General features: G+C 39.3%; 1 protein-coding gene across 6 annotated transcripts in view; it reads right to left on the reverse strand.

Moving 5' to 3' along the window:
- ect2 (epithelial cell transforming 2) overlaps positions 1-16,818 on the reverse strand; it is a 57,658-nt gene extending 40,840 nt beyond the window's left edge. For 3 of the 6 annotated variants that reach the window (XM_044361783.1, XM_044361782.1, XM_044361779.1), the window contains exons 1-7: positions 14,423-14,796; positions 13,507-13,673; positions 11,477-11,556; positions 5,451-5,543; positions 2,226-2,408; positions 1,270-1,359; positions 253-360 (exon numbers count right to left, since the gene is read on the reverse strand). In XM_044361783.1, the coding sequence (XP_044217718.1) occupies positions 253-360; positions 1,270-1,359; positions 2,226-2,408; positions 5,451-5,543; positions 11,477-11,556; positions 13,507-13,639 (687 nt within the window). In that variant the 5' untranslated portion in view covers positions 13,640-13,673; positions 14,423-14,796. Of the gene's footprint in view, positions 1-252; positions 361-1,269; positions 1,360-2,225; positions 2,409-5,450; positions 5,544-11,476; positions 11,557-13,506; positions 13,674-14,422; positions 14,797-16,732 lie in introns of those variants that run through there. The other 3 variants (XM_044361780.1, XM_044361784.1, XM_044361781.1) reach the window with 3 other exon arrangements.
- Between the last annotated feature and the right edge of the window lies 1 nt (position 16,819).

A 16,819-nucleotide genomic window follows, 5' to 3' on the forward strand; every position in this document is an offset into this window, starting at 1 on the left:
TTCTTTCTTAAAATTTCAATAATTAAAATTTATTTGTGCAGTTGTCCTATCTGATGGTTTTTATTTAAAATATATCCACCTCTTAGCATTTTATCAAAGAGTGTATAAATATTATAATATGTATGCAAACCTTGAGATATCACTTTGGAACAATATAGCCCAGCCCTACTGCACAGTGGCATTAATGTCAGATAAACACAGTGAAAAGTGTTTGCAAGTTCAAAGTGAACAAAAAAGTAAAGATGTACAAACCCTGTATTTCTCTCCATGAGTGGAGTAGGCAATGAGATGAGTAACCTTGGTGCTGAAGTCTTTCCGGATGGTCCCACCCATGTGATGAACCAGATTCACCAAGTTCTTCTACATGGACAACAAAAATAGCAAGCACAAGCTTAGCACAAAGAGGGAGAGATATATCAAAGTGGAATATGACTTCTTCTACTGCTATTAATCTATATTACCAGGTATTTCATTACAAGAGACTATTATAGTCCCTTATTAAATGAGTGTAAGCGACCATGGTGTATGCATCTGGTTTCTAGATACCATGTATGCATAGCATTGGGTGGAAATGTATTACAGTACCACTATACAGTAATAAAACAGAGACAACATGGCTTGCTATGAACTACTTTGTTACAAATGGCAGAAACATTTGTGGCAGATAATAGCAGAAAACATATGGCAGAAACAACTGTGTGAAGTTACTGCCGATGCAAACCCAACACTTCCTGATGCTGTTGCTTCACATTAAAAACTTATTAGACGACAAACGAGAGAGAGGGATGGCATGCAACAAAGGTATGCAGTCTGCCTCTCATCCAGTAGGCCACGAGAGGATTTTGCTGTTAAGAAGTTACAGGAAATGTATGTGTTTATCATCAACTTTCAGTAGCAGTGCTAGTCAAAACAGCTCCACGGAAGATATGGACATGTTAGATGATATTTGGTCAGCAGATTAAGAAGAAACACTGTGCCAGTGTATACTGCTGTTCCCGCCATGTAGAAACCCTATTTGTGAGCGTTCCACTACAATTATTCATACTAAAATCAATCAAATATCCATTTGTCATATACGTGACAAACGTATATGAAACTTCCCCAAAAGAATGATGTTCCCAAAAAGATTTTTCTGTTGTTTAGAAAAGCTTGAGTCAATATCAACAACAAAGATCCTTCTACAACATTAAGGACAAATAAAATACCTAAAATATCATCCTCTAATAAAGAAGAAGTTAAAGTTGCATGATGTTTAATTAATAAACTCACCATTTCCTCTTTGTTTCTGAAGCCAGTGAAACACAGCGACAGGTTAAGCATGGTGGTAGAGTACAGAGGGCGACATGAAAACGGTAGAGGCTGAAAAACAAGTGCAATAAAAATGTTAAAATAAATTACAAAATTACATTTTAATGCTACTACATGTCATTTTGTCTTTTGACAATATGATTAACAACTCGCTAGAAACTATGCAAATACTAAAGCTTCATATTTTACGAGTACTAACTAACTTTCGATGGATTTTTTCGTTTGTATACATAAATGTCTTTAAGATAAACTATGACCACATAAATTAATCCACAGTAGGGAAACAACAATGGTTAAAATAAATAGAGACTGCAACACCTAATAGTTTTTAGGTCAGATAAATGCCTGACATGGGTGAAAAACTGCAAAATGGCCTAACACCATTCCCCCTGTTATCAAGAGATATACATATTTATGATGCTCTGCAATGCAGTCTAAACCTCCGTGTGTGTGTGCGCTGTCTTCAGCTGACAAATGTGCAGAGTGCTCTGTCTTCTTGATAGCAGCCACAGTCAGGGCATATTGTTCATGTTCGACATTAGCATCCTGTGTGAAGCCTCTGGCAGACAGACAGCACAGCAGGCAGAGGAAGCTCCTGTTCATCATCCTGTTCAGAGCCATAATACATTTTTTGTATCCTGCTTTTTCAAATCAAGGTTTATCTCAGGCTTGTCTCTGATGGGCCCTCCCCACATGACAAACAGACAACATACTTTATTTCCATGAGCCAGAATTTCAGAGTGAAGCTATGAATTTTTTATTTGAATCCCACGTTGAGAAGGTTTAAGAAGCCAGAAGGTGAGAAACACTATGAGATACTCAAATTAATCTACATCTTAATTACAGCATTATGTCTGTGAATCTGGTCTGTGACACATTTCATGCCCCCAAAAATATGTTGTGAATGAATAACTTACTTCTTCCCTTGCAGCACAGTGCAGCACAACAGGAGGCCCAACAATGCGGTTGTCACGTTTGTAGAGGTAGCTGTAGTCGGGAGAATCAAAATCTGTGAGGACGAACACTGTCTCGAAATCAGTGTTCTCTCCGTCGCCAATCTCCTGGATGTTGTTTGTCATTATGCATGGGGTGTTGATGTCCTGAATGGGAGGAATCATAATACGGAGTAATGAAGCAGTGCATGATGGACTGGTAAAGCAAAAATAGCATTCAGAAGCGCATAATTAATCAGCAAACTACCAGAGCATGAATAAAAGACCTTGTTAATTGAGTTAGTTTCATTTCATAGTTAATTTCCTGTTAAAATTTAGGAAATTTCAATCTGTGCCAAATTTTCTCTGCTATGTCTACAAATTAGGAAAAAATCCTCTAGATTTGAAGGAGAATACTGGCACTACTTTAAACCCCATAAAAAGACCAAAACCAACGTCTTAGTCCATTAATCAATATTCTTCTACTTCTCTACACTGTCTGTGGCCCATACTGAAGACATATATATTAAATAAAGACTCACAAATATGTTGTTTCTTTGGTAAAACTGCATTAAGCAGAGTTTCTTGGCCACCATAACAACTTGCACATGTTTGATATACTATAGCCTTAAGTTGTTATGCTAACAAGTTAGCAAACAGTTGCCTCTTTACACATCCAACATATACGGAACAACATTAGCCGTCATGTTTCTTGCCACCGTTACTTAACTGCAGGAAATAATGCATTTTGGCGGGATTATTTTCATCTATATACGAATACATTGCTTTAGAGAGTATTTCAAGGAGAAGGAATCATTGTGTCTATTGTGTTGAAATAAACTACAATTGCTGTGTTCATTGGTGGAGCTCTATGGCACAAGGGAATAAGCTATCAGGCTTTGGTTACATAGACAATACTCGTAAGTAGGATCAGTTCATTGGTGGGTTTTGGTCTTTTCATAGGATTTGCTGACAAGAACAAGACTAAGAGTCTTGTCAGGGGATCACCAAAGTCAGAAGGATTCATTCATTGGGGACATAAATGTACAGAAGTTCATGTAATCTGTGCGGTGTTTGTGATATTTCAGTGTGAACCAAAGTGATGGACCAACCATCACTGCTATCCCTATAGCCACACCACCAATTTTTATTACCTTAGCTACTATTTTGAGACTAAATATTGTACGGTTTTAATACCAACTTAGTTCCTTACTAAAATGTCAGTGCACTACATCAGAAGTGTTTTTAAATGATCTAAATCAAGATTATAACTGTTATACAAGCCCTCTGAATACAGTTGTCCTTTGTGTAATATTGTCTGCCTGTAAAACGTTTAAACTTTCCTTAATTATCTGAAAGAGGGGCCGTGTCTCCTCATACAACAGTTTATCAAAGAGTCAATATACCAAGGTCGGGGGAACTCTTACTACCACTGCAGACGTCTTCAATCCATCAACAGAAATTGGTGTAGAAAAGACTGCAGTGTACAATCATTCACTCTTACACATACTGTAGACACAATCATATTCTCTCTCTCTGCCATACAGCAAAAAAAATTGTTCAGTGCTGCATGAAAACAATCAGTTCTGCCCTCTCAGATGAGACAAAGCGTTACTCTGAATCAGAGCAGAGTTGTTTGAATCAATGGCTTCAATAACAGAGAGCAGAAATTAAATCACAAACTAACTGCCAGGCTGCTTATGGGCAGAGATGGCAGTGCTGGAGGGGTGAAATTATCGTGCTACCTGTAAACCTGCCCATAAAACAAATTACCTCAGGAGAATTAGTTCCAGTAGATGACATAGGACAAAGGCAAAAGAAGTGGAGAGGCATTGGCGGAGTGACACACACACACACACACAGTTAGAACCACATTTGTTATTACACTGTTAGGATCCACATTTCCTTAGACCATGCGTTAAAGGAATTTATTTGCTTTCTCTCTAAAGGTGAGATGAAGAGATCAATACCAATCTTATGTCTGTGTGTTAAATTCAGAGCTGCAGACTGGAAGCAGGGGGAAATGGCTAGCCTGGCTGTGTCCAAGGTTCAAAAATACACCTACCAACACTGCTACAGCTCACTAATTAACATGTTATATCTCCTTCTTTAAATCTGTACATAAATACAGACAGTGACAAGACTAAGAGTCTACTGCCATGCAAGAGGCCCTGTGTGGCTGTACTTAGGCACAGCTGTGACTTGAGTTAAATGCTAATGTCAGCAAGCTATCATTCTGATGAACATTTGCTAACTGGCACTTAACACGAAGTACAGCTGAGGATAGAAATGTCATTAGTTTTTCCAGGTATTTGGTCAGCATTGAACAAATTAAAAATTTAACCTGATGATGGCGCTAGGTGAAAAATTAGATATCACCAATTTGATTACAATTCATCCTGAGTGAATCTAACAGTTATTGAGACATTTCACTCAAAACCACAAATGTGAGCCTCATGGTGGCTCAATAGGAAAAGTCAGAGGATCACCAAAATTATAAGAATACTGCATCTGGGAACCATGAATATCTGTACACATCCAGTCTACGTCGGAATATGTCACTGGATAAGTCACCATACAGAGTGAACAAATGAGATACAGCATGTAAGTCGTTTCCCCAAACTTCCAGTGTTTACGTTAAGCTAAGCTAATCACATCCTGACTCTAGATGTGTAGAGACAAGACAGACTGTTACTGATCTTCTCATCTCACTCTCAGAAAGAGAGTATACTTGTATATTTCCCAAAATGTTTAACAATTCCTTTAACAGGAGATGACACTCAAAAATCAAAGCTTCTTAGGTGCATTGCTATTGATCACACTCCAGGGTCGTCCATTGAAATCTTTTGTGTGCAGAAAGATTTTTGTGGTGCTGCTTGCAACTGTAACTTCTGTATCAACAGCTAAATATTAAATATCAGATGTCATGAAGCTGAATAGAAAGGATTTTAAATGACTTCAACATTACTTCTCAGCCAAGAAACTTGCATTGACATTTGAGTGAAAATCTCCATTCGAGAGCAATCCAGACATCAAGTGTTAAATTACTTACATTTAAGTATTCACCCACAAATCAATTCAACATCAGTGGCTTGGCCATGCACAATGACTGAGTGAGTACCCAGTGTGAATTAAGACTCATGCAGCACTCCCCCAACTTCCCATCAAAGTGTCAGACAGTCATACAGAGAGGCAGAAACTGTACTGTACCATATTGACTATAGATTTTATCATCATTTTCTCCTCGGCACCCGCCTCGCCTCCTCTTATCTTTACCACCGGTACCTCCATTACTCTGATGGCCTGTAAAAACCAACCAGCAGGAAGTGGATGTCAAACACTGGCATTTGAAAGGAGGAGAGTGGAAGAAAAAAAAAAGATAAAGGACAGAAACACAAAGAGGACAGAGGGTTGAGAGATGACTTGAAATAAAGAAAGAGTAAGAGAGAAAGCCAGACACAAATTCATACATATTAACCCCACATGAGGACGGGAGAGTGGACGGCTGGGTTTAAGGATGCAGGAAGGAGGAGGCGAGGAAGAGATGGGGCTGGGTCTGTGTCCTTGCGATGTCGAAAGACAGTAACTTCAAACAAATATCAAGCTCCGGAGGGGGTAGGCTGGGGAGGAGAGAATTTCTGTTAAAAATTAATATAAAAGTTCAAAGCCCTCGGGAGGGAGAAGGAGAAGAGGAAGAGAAGAGAGGACAGAAAAGGAAGGGGACGTGGAGAAATGATGGGGGGGGGCTTCTTTTTCTGTGGATTGACTGAGCAATGGCGGCGGGCGGTCAGGCAGGCAATCGGGAGCACTCTGATGGAGTTGTCGGCAGATGTCTTTGGATGTGGCTGTGCTGCAGATCGGCAGGGAGAATTAGGTGATTTAAGCAGGAAGCCTTCAGAAGTGACAGGACTCTGGAGACCTGGGAAGGAAGTCATTCTCACAGCACTTAGTCTGCCGCCACGCCTCCAAATCACCTTCACATAGCGATACTCAAAGACACAAAACTATGCTGCTTACTGGAGCGGACACGAGCACGCACTGACAGACATATAAATATCCCCATGAAAATGTATACACATTTTTACACAGTATGCTTCAACAGCTTGAGGTACATTTTTGTTTAGTTAAATGAAATATAACATTAACCTGGAGTTTTCTTGGTGATGTCGCTCCATCATTGATGAACATCAATGAGATATAGAAAAGCTGACAATCATGAGAGAAACACGGTGAAGTCTTGTCAATCAAAAACCGGTGTTCCTAGATCTCACTGTGAGACATGTCCACCGACAGCTGATTTAGAGCTTTAGACACCAAAGACAGCCTACGTCGAATTCTGACAGAGTCAGAAATTTAGGGCTAAAATCACACAACCCATGTCTCCCAACCAATGGAAAAGAATATGACATGAAATGATGCAGAATACACAGCTCTTTTTCCTTTTTACTCATATTCTTCTCTTCTTTTGGGGTGTTTCTATGCATAGAAGTGCCGGTGCAAAAGCAAAATCTTATTGTTTTGCTATATTTTCAAACATGAGAGTGGCACAGAAGGATGACGAGAAGTGTTGACATGTGTGACATGCCTCAAAATTGACATCATAAAGTCTGATGCAGATGGAAACCAAGGCTCTCTTAGACCCATCTTGCACATTGTGACATGCAATGAAGTTGTAAGATTGTTGTTATCTGTGTATATTGCCTTTAGCCAGTAGCTGTCAACATGACGTGGGCGTCATATGCCTGCAGCTATTTCACAGTAACAGCCCTATAGTGATGCTAATAATTATCATACCACTTTACAATACTTTTTCAGATTGGCCTTTAAAAAGGAATTATCTGCCTTAAATCTGTCAACTATAAATGCTACTTCAGCAAAGCAGACAAGTAGCAGACATTTGTATGGACAAACTTCTTAAAGTTGAGAGTTTTTGCCTCATTTTGGGTCACCACTGAAATCTATAACTGCTGTGAATCCAAACTGACTACAGTTTGAAGAAGAAAACTGAACTGCACCGTGGTCTCACTTGGCCTTGCAGACTCAAACAACAGAAGAACGATCACTCAGCAATAGCTTCAAAAGCAAGGCCAGCTTTTGAGACAGATGCAGAATGACTCAAAGGGATACAGACTGTTTGACCCAAGCCAAGTACTGAATCACTGGCACAAAGAATTTGACAGTGTAGTTCACTAATCTAACATCTTATTGCTGAAAAGCTGTGAATTTGAATATATTGTGCCTCTGAAACACCACAATGTTGGTTGGTAGTGGAACTACTTTATGCTGAGTAAGAAAGATATTTGATGATACAGTTCACACAAACTTTAAATTAGGCTTATTTCACACTCGCACAGGCTGACCAAACAAACACTGTTTTTTTCTAACCTCCAGTTGATGATTGTGACTCATCATCAAAAGTTCTGCTTGTTTCATGCAGACGGCATTTAACAAACAGACATGAAGTCACAGGAGCTGTATCCCCATTTTGAGGCTGGATACTACGCACGAACATGTGTCCTACAGAAGACATGAAGGCCAGGCTGAACCTGTGCCTCCTCCCAAGACCAAAACTTATGACGCATTCAGGGACTCCTCAACTTGTACAGTCAAATATCTCAATGTTTATGACCAAAGCGTTGTTGACCTTCAACAGCCAACAAAGTGTAAATCCCAATGATAAGCTGAGGTAAACTTCATGACACCTGAGTTTAAAGTAGGGGTTGCCATGTGAGCAACAACATCTAGGCTGGTAACAAGAACAAAAATTGCAATCTATGCCCAACCTCATTTGTTTGCAGTTTTGTTTGGAGTACGCAGATGGCCTCAAATTTCACCAACCAAGACACAGATGAGCAGTTTCCATTTTCAGTAGTCTGCTGTTGGTGTCCTGCTCACAATTAGATCCGTTAATATCCACAATGATCACATTTCCTCCTCATCAGCGAGGTAAGAAAACCAGATCATTCTCTTTTGCCTGTATTAATTAAGCGCAAACAAACACTCCATGAAAAGCCCTCAAACTGAAGTGGAGTTGTGTAGTGAGCTGATAATCTCTGGTGGGCTGATAGTATGAAAGTCAGGGAGGGGATGTAAACACATCAGCCACAGCCACCAGCAGTTAACGTAAATCACAAGACTCATTTCTATGCAGAAGCTACACTTTAATACTGTAGGTTGTGAAGGCTCTGTGGGTTGCCAAATATTACACCCAGACACCTGTATTAGCATGCCTTATCTCCACAGACAGGCAGGTGTGTGTGTGTGTGTGTGTGCATTTCTCTCTTACATAAACTTGACAATGTTACTAAATTAGGAAATAAAGCTCAGTTTCTTTTGTCGGCTAAACAAGTCTCTACATGCAGAAATGTAAGTCTAGTGGCCATTAACAAAGCTACGCCTTTCTGCATACAACAGCTATCAAAACAACAAAATATGACATTATAATAGCTAAAGATATTGAGCCAAACATAACACAATCTCTTCCCAGGTCCATTACTTGTGGAAAAATCCTGCCTTTCCCCCAGACATTTAACTGCAACTGAGTCTGGAGCAAGTGAGTGCTTTGTAGCTATATGAAGCATCTGTAATGTCTTCATGGAATTATTTGAAATTAGTCATTAATACCAGTGATTTATGGGAATGATGAGACAAAAAAATTGAACTGTAATTTAGGGCTTTTTTAAAAATTAATCTGCAAATTATTTAGTATTAATGGTTTGGTCATAAAATGTCAGAAAAATAGTGAAAAAATGCTCGGCACAGTTTCCTGACACATTTCTTATTTGGTCTGACCAACTCTCCAAAACCCAAAGATATTCACATAAGACAAAGAAGAGCAAGAAATCCTCATGATTCAGAATCTGGAGTTAGGCAATGTTAGGTATTTTTTCTTGAAAAATGGCAACTGACCAGTCAATATGAAAGGGGACATGAAACATGCATGCTTTGTCACTGGTAGTGCCCAAATGCTTTAGAAAACCACCTTGCCTAAAATCAGATTTTAAAAAGTTGTTAAAAGCACAGATATGACAAATTCATTTTTGTAATTTCTACCTACTGAACAAGCCGCAATTTTGGATTGACGTCATTGCCTGCGTCAAAGGGTTGGTTGGTTCTGTTGTGAAGACAGTGAAGCATTACTGGGTTCCAATTGAAATCACACTTTCTTTTTATTAATGTCTAATTTCTACTCTGGTCTTTACTTAGTTTTTTCTGTTTTTACTAGGTGCTGTAATACTAATTTTTAGAGAATGATTATCAACTGACAGTATTTAAACTATATGTTCAGTAAAAGGCAAATACTAGAGTAGACTGAAATACTGAAAAACTGCCATATGCATAAATATATTATTTGGCCTTCTGCTGCTACTACTGGTTCATATTCTTGATTTATTATTGTTATGGTCATGTTGGTTATGACATCGGCCAATCAAAAATGCTTATTTAGTTCTGGATTCAGTGCCCACAGAAGGGCCCTCTCTTCAGTGCCTCTGGACAGTGCAGCAGTACTGCTCTCCATTTCAGTACCAGTTCATGAAAATGGATTGTTTTGTCCTTGGCTTTAATCCTACAAAACTCATTTGTAGGCCTACATCCAAGAGAAACACAATAGTGGCCTCCTTTTTGTCTTCTTATGTCCTGTGACTCCCCAGTCTCCATCTTTCACTGTCTCTATCGTAGTATCTGTGGAACTCAGCCAGTCCAACCAACCCTGTGATGTCACAGGTTATAGTACTGCAAGATGGTGGCGCGCCTGCCACAAGAGATATAGCAGGGTTTCTCTTCTCTTTTATATGTTTATGTCATGTCATACCCATACAATTTAACAGAGTCAAACGGCAAATTGCTTGTTCTGTCTGAAAAAAAGAGAAGAAAACAAATAACTGATAAACAAATGTGTTGTTTTTAAGTTAACTCATTGGTTGACTAGTTCCAATATTATTTTCACATCTGTGCTGTTATATTGGTAAGAACTCTTGATGTTTATTTTCTTCATAATTTTCTTATTTTGTAAAGTAATTGTATTGTCTGTATTTGTGGTATTTGGAGATCAAATAAAGACTACTACTACTAGTGACTACTCCTAGTGACTACTTATGTCCTTTCACACAGGCACAGAACAAACACACCTGTCAGCTACCAGCTGTAACCTTCCAGCTGTGTTCAACTTCAGTTTTTGTGTGTGTTTAAAAAGAACAAAACAGAAAACGTTAGCCGTTGTGAGGAGACGCAAAACCTTCGATCGGCTGACGCTCATGCTTTGAGGTTAGCTTGAAGTGCCAGGACCTTTAGTCTTAAGATGCAATGAAGTAAGAATAAAAAGATCATTTTGCACTCAGCACTATATTTACCAAAGGGCTTTCATAATATTGTACAGGAGTGATCTGAGCAAAGACTCAACTTTACAGTCATTGTTAAGTGTGAACACATCAATGTTGTCACCCTTGTGATCATATCTGGCATATCGGATTAAAAAGGCTACACTGAATTTAGGTCAGTAAGCCTGGCCTAAAGCAGAGAGAACAAGATAAGAGTGAAAACACAACTTATCTCAGCCAAACCTCCTGTCATCAAATGATGTCAGACTAAGTGATCTCATGGCAGGAATAACTTATGCACTTCGTTGCAGCAACATAGTTACACTGGCATTTACTGCAGACATCATAACATGCAGTCCATGGTGTCTATGATGTTAGGTGAAACCGCAATGATTTCATATTCTAAATGTCCAAAATACTCCTGAGACTGGCTCGGCTGCATTGGACAGAAGTGCTGAACAATTCACAACATCACTTGTGTAACCATCCATCTCATTTCAAACAATATAGCTTCCTGAAAGTAGGTCCTTCTTCAGTTAAGAATACAGCACCAAGTAAGCAAGCTGTATTCTAGAGCATGTAGATACCAGCTAGTAGGAATTACACTATTTTCATGCCCCAAAGTTATTATATTTCAGAGGCATTTCCCACCTAAGACAACAACATCTGGGTGAAATACTGAATACTCAAATACAGTTTCAGGGATATTCTGGCAAATTTGACAAACAATGAACACTTATCTAATGACAGGTTTTAACCCAGAAGAATCAGTATCACCCTTCAAAACAGAATTTCTGTGTCCTATATATCTAACAGAACAGCAGTGATGTTGACAAGCCCAGATCAAGGAGGCCTGCTACATTAATAGAAGCCAGTGGACCGCAGCGGACCTTCAGGGTTAATAGAGGAATGATATACCTGCAGTGCTTTGACCAGTGCTCCATTTCTGCCAGCTTCTCCCACCAGAACAACCCTGGTCTCCACTTTTGGCAGCATATCTGAGAGAGAGAGAGAGAGAGAGAGAGTCAGAGTGAACACGGTGGGACACACACACACACACACACACACACACACACACACACACACACACACACACACACACACACACACACACACACACACACACACACACACACACACACACACACACACACACACACACACGAACTGGGAAAGAGACAGATCAAGGATCAGGTCATGGGAAGTGATGTGAGTTTTTCCCATTTGACAGCAACACAACAGACCTCCATCACTGATTAAGACAAAACAGTTGCTTTGCAAAGATATTCTCACTCATATATTGTATTTCATACAAACAACTGTGTTTGAGCCAGGATTGCCTGTGGTGTGGGATAAACAAATATAAGTGTACAATGCATTGTGTGTTCACCCACGAAAATAAAATGCCCATTTTATTGATTTGATAGAGCACTGGGTCTGAGCATATATATATAAAACAAATATAGTTATATGCAGTGATCCCCCTGCTGCTATGTCTCCCCATTGACAGATGCTGTGCGTATTTACACACCAGGCTAAGAGAACGTGGCCACATGCGACCCAGACCATCTCCGAATGTGGTCTGAGTGATTGGATCTCATTGCATCTTGGGCGTGTTCACACCTGTACTTCGAGCTGTCCACTTGTGATCGAATCACCCAAGACCCATGTTAATGCCAGGTGAAAACAGGGCCTCAGATTCCTACTGGTGTTTTATGGCTTCAGTAGCTCTTTACTGCAGGTGCCTGACCATGCAAGGCTCTGAACATGATCACAAGGATCTTGAACTGACACTCAACCAAAGACGGAATGTAACAGAAAGAACACCGCGTCTATCGTGTTAATATTTACACAAGATAGCAAGTGGATTTGGTCTTTTTTACTGTTCACAAAGAGCGTTGAGTCTGATCTAGACTTTGATCTATCATTAGGCAGGTCGTTAGGCAGCTGTCTCCTAATCACTAATGTGACATGGAGAAATTACCTTGACTTAACTCCAGTTCTGTAAGCATGTGGATCTCAGGTGGGTGAAAGTCTCGCTCTATGATAAAGTACATCACAGGCTGGAAAAACTGTTACTGAAGGGAATAAAATAAAAATCGTGTTGCAGTGGTGATGTAAATGGCTGAAATCCAATGCTCAACTATAAATCAACACTTTGCCCAAGGTATCTATGGTGGGATTCCTTGTGTATAAACCCAGCTTTACCAGCAGTTTGTCATACCATGAGCAGAAAACCTCATGGCAGCAATCACTGAATATAGTTTCACTTTTGAATGTGATAATTGTTTTTGACAATTAATTTAAGTATCCCAACAATGTAGCTATGATATGGCTTCCTAGAGTAAACTTTTAAGTTCTTTGACGTTAACTTTCAAGTTTACAAAGAAAAATACCGATAAAATATTCTCATGGCACAGTAAAGTAAAGGAGTTTACTAAAAAAGGAAAAGTACTAATGGGCACATTTGTCCCCGTGCCAACCTACCAGACAGAAAATCCTGGATCAAACACTGCAGCAAATCCACCTAGCTAAAACTAATGCAGTCTCATCAAAAAGCCCTGACCTTCATGAAGATAATAATGCTCAGTTTTTGTGGAAACTGTTGTAGAGAGGTGTTGCAAGTGTGTATGGAAGCTGTAGTTTGTGGTGATGTTAAATTGTACTGCATTAAATATATGGAGGTGTTTACAATATTTCGTCCACCCTGTTTATATTAATGAGTGTACACTTAATATTAGAAACACCTCTGATACAACTCAAAGTCACATCAAAATACAGAAATTCTGCTTTTGTGGCAAACTCCTGGTTGTGATTTACATTGTAAGTGAAGGTCATATGAAGTGTATCTCCAATTGCTTTTACAAGAGTACCAGATGATGGTTTGTATATTTAGAAAAAAGTGTAAGAAGAAAAGAAAAATAAGATGGTGACCCTCTCAGACTGACCTTCCCCATCTTCGCATGCCATACCCAGAAATACATGGTCCTTGGTGGTTTCGGCGATCCTCGAATCATAGACTGAAGAATCCACCAGCAGACTCCGAGCTGTCCCTAAAGTCACTATGCTGCTGTCAGCCATGGCAAGAAGCTAAGGAGGCACCAAACTGTCCAAACTATCAAAAGTTACAGGGAATGAGCACAGAGAGAGAGAACACAGTGAGGCAGAGAGGAGAGAGAAAGCATAGCAACAAGGAAGAACAGGGTGACAACTGTCAAACTAAAAGCAACAGACCAAACTTCAAATACAAATACTGCCCCAGTCTGATAATTCAACTCAAGAGAATGCAACATATTTGTGAACTGTGATAACTTTGGTAAAAGTATGCAAGGTGTATTCAAAGTTCATACTGATATGGAAACTTTCGATCTATCTGTTGTTTACGTAACAGCAGCCATACAACAGATTCTAAACGTACCTGTTAATGCAGAGAGGTTTTGTATGTACAGTAAACCTCAGTGTAAGGTTAGACTAAGGCGTTGCAATATTTACGGTTATGATTTTAACAGAGGACAAAAGCATCGCGGTTATAACGTCAAACCAGCAATGAACTGGTATGCTTTTTCCAAACAAAGCTAATTAGGTTAGACGACATACGAACATAAAAAGTTTTCTTGTGTTTCTTTAGACATGTTTCGTATAACACATAGGGCAAAATAACTGCATGTCTTAAATTGTTAGGCCAAGAGGAGAATTTAAGTTTGTATCCAACTTTATTTTAGCCCAGTTAAAGTTGGCTGCTTTCACCACACCAAATTCCCTTCGCTTTACGTCATTTACCTGATGATGGCTAACGTTTAACGCCAGTTGCTTGGTGTGGTGCGTTTGTAACGGCACAATAAAAACAAACTCAATGAAACTTACCGACCTCTTTGGTGGCTGGTACCTTGGATAAAAGAACAACAAAAAGCTGTAGCTTGTGGAGGTAAACTGGCAGCTGAACCAGTTAACCTGTATTAAATACGCTCTCCAGCTAACTTAGCTAGCTATCGAGCTAGTAAGTCAACAATACAATCACAACGGGAGTTCCCCTTCGGTCCAAAACACTCCTTAAAAAGTCAGTAACATCTCTCCGTTTCGTCCCAAATCTGATATCAATGCATGTTGCACTCCATGCGTGAAGATAGTCCAAGTTGTCGAACTGCGGCTGCTTTAGTTTGTTGACAGCTAACTTACTTCATAGCAGCACAGAGAAGGTGTCAGCCTGCTGTTAGAGCTCAATTCAAAAAGCAAGGCAAACAACGGGGCCACGCGCTGATTGGGCAGGCCAGGGACTTCCGCCCGGCGTGGCCGCTGATTGGTCCTTTCATTCAAATCACGATGCGCGCTGCGTGTGCTGCCCGGACCTGAGACCTTCAGCTACTGTGGGAAATATTTTTATTACCTTCTGAGACGAAAAAGAATCCGCAGAGTATACGTATACGTAAGCCTATAGCCTACATATTTTATATAGTATACTGAAATATAGAAATTTCATTTTATATCAACTAATTGTGTAAGCATCTAAAAACAGTTTAGTCCATCTCAATGAAAATATACAGCCTATCGATTCACAAAGAAGGATTTTTTTAGCTTCATTGTTTTCTGTAGCTATAATGAAATTTATAGGTTTATATTATTCCTTTTCAAACTGTATAACCAGTATGTGGGCCTTTAGACCTACGTAAATCCCAATAAAATAAATAAAAAGAACTGAATTCAACAGTTAGGCTACATGCCTTCTGCAAGATTATGCTGCTGTAAAAAAGAGCAGTTTATGCTCTATTTATGACATAAAACTGTACAGGCAACATTTACAAGAGTTTGTTAGTATTTTGTTATGAGGTCAATTTTCTCCAACAGCAGCACCTGAATACACCACTGCAAGTGGCATTTAGGAATATTGTAGTCAGATAGTTTACCAGAACCCGAAGGCGACAGTGCAACCTGGGATTAGTTTACATTAAAGAGATAATCTGTGGAAGTTATATCCTAGATAGTTTAACTACAAAATTTGAAAACTATGAAAAAAGGAGGTGTAAAACCTATTGATGTTGTTTATCATCACCCAAGGGCAGATTTCTCAAGATTGTTAGAAAGCATTCATCAGAATCACTGCTTTCCAAATAACCTGACATTTCCTCTGCAGACCTGGCTAATTTTCTTCCTGCATGTTCCACAGCACAACAAGCCAAATGTGATATTGCTGAGCCTGAAAAATCAATAAAATATTCAGAATTATTCCAATAATAATATATTCCTTGGCTACTGCACTGAATTGTTTCTTTTTCATTGATTTCACATTTGCATGAGGTGCTACTGTCAGTATCTATAATATTCCCCTAGAGACCTGTGGTGTCTCAATTATATTATAAACCAATGGTACTTAATGGTATCTGCTCTCCTGATAATCCTAAAAGTAAATTTTTCATTTTATTTATGAGGATTGAAAAGCATCTGTAACAGAATCAAGAGTCTTTTTTTCATACCTATAAAAATCACTCTCTTGCTGGTTCAGAGACAACACACCCTGATGCATTCATGCAGGTGACTGCAACACTTCTGAGAAGCAGGTGTATCTGCACAGTTATCCTATCAATAATAGAATATAGCTGCAAGCAGCAATCTGTGGGTTCAAACCTTTTCACACTCAACGAGTGGAAGCAGCTCAATCGGCCAAAATTAAAGCCGTGAGCAGCAACGAGCGGGTTTCAGGCTTCACAAAGCCGAGCAAAGTCAATTGTTTTTATAAATATAATGAAAAAATATAGTGATGGTCTTCTGAATTGACCATAGGTTGCAGTGAGGCAAACTTTTGTCACAATTCAGTGGATGTGCTGAAAGAAATTTTAGCTCTGTAGGATGTACGGATGATTTAATTTGATTTTTTGAAGTTTGGATTGTGAAATGTCTAGAAATTTAGATTCATTGTAATAAGCCACAGCCGCCGCAAGCGGTGGTAAGTGGGATTCAAGCACATAATTTGACATACATGTATTGTACAACTTTTAAACCACAAGAGTTCACAACAGATGGGCAGACACAGGAGGATGCACACACCTTGTTGGCAGGCTGGATTTGAACAGGTGACCATATAATAATAATAATAATGTTAGTCAGATAGGTCAGTAATGAATGCAATGCGTGGATGAATGAAGTGTGTGTCATGCATGCAAACAAAACACAAAACCTTACTCCATCTAGCTTGTGGAGGCCCGGGAGGAAGAGAAGAGAAAGAAGAACAAGGAAGCCACAACTATCCAGGTGCAAGTAGTTTCCCGA

Source organism: Thunnus albacares, chromosome 9, assembly GCF_914725855.1.
Source record: "Thunnus albacares chromosome 9, fThuAlb1.1, whole genome shotgun sequence".
Classification (NCBI taxonomy): domain Eukaryota; kingdom Metazoa; phylum Chordata; class Actinopteri; order Scombriformes; family Scombridae; genus Thunnus; species Thunnus albacares.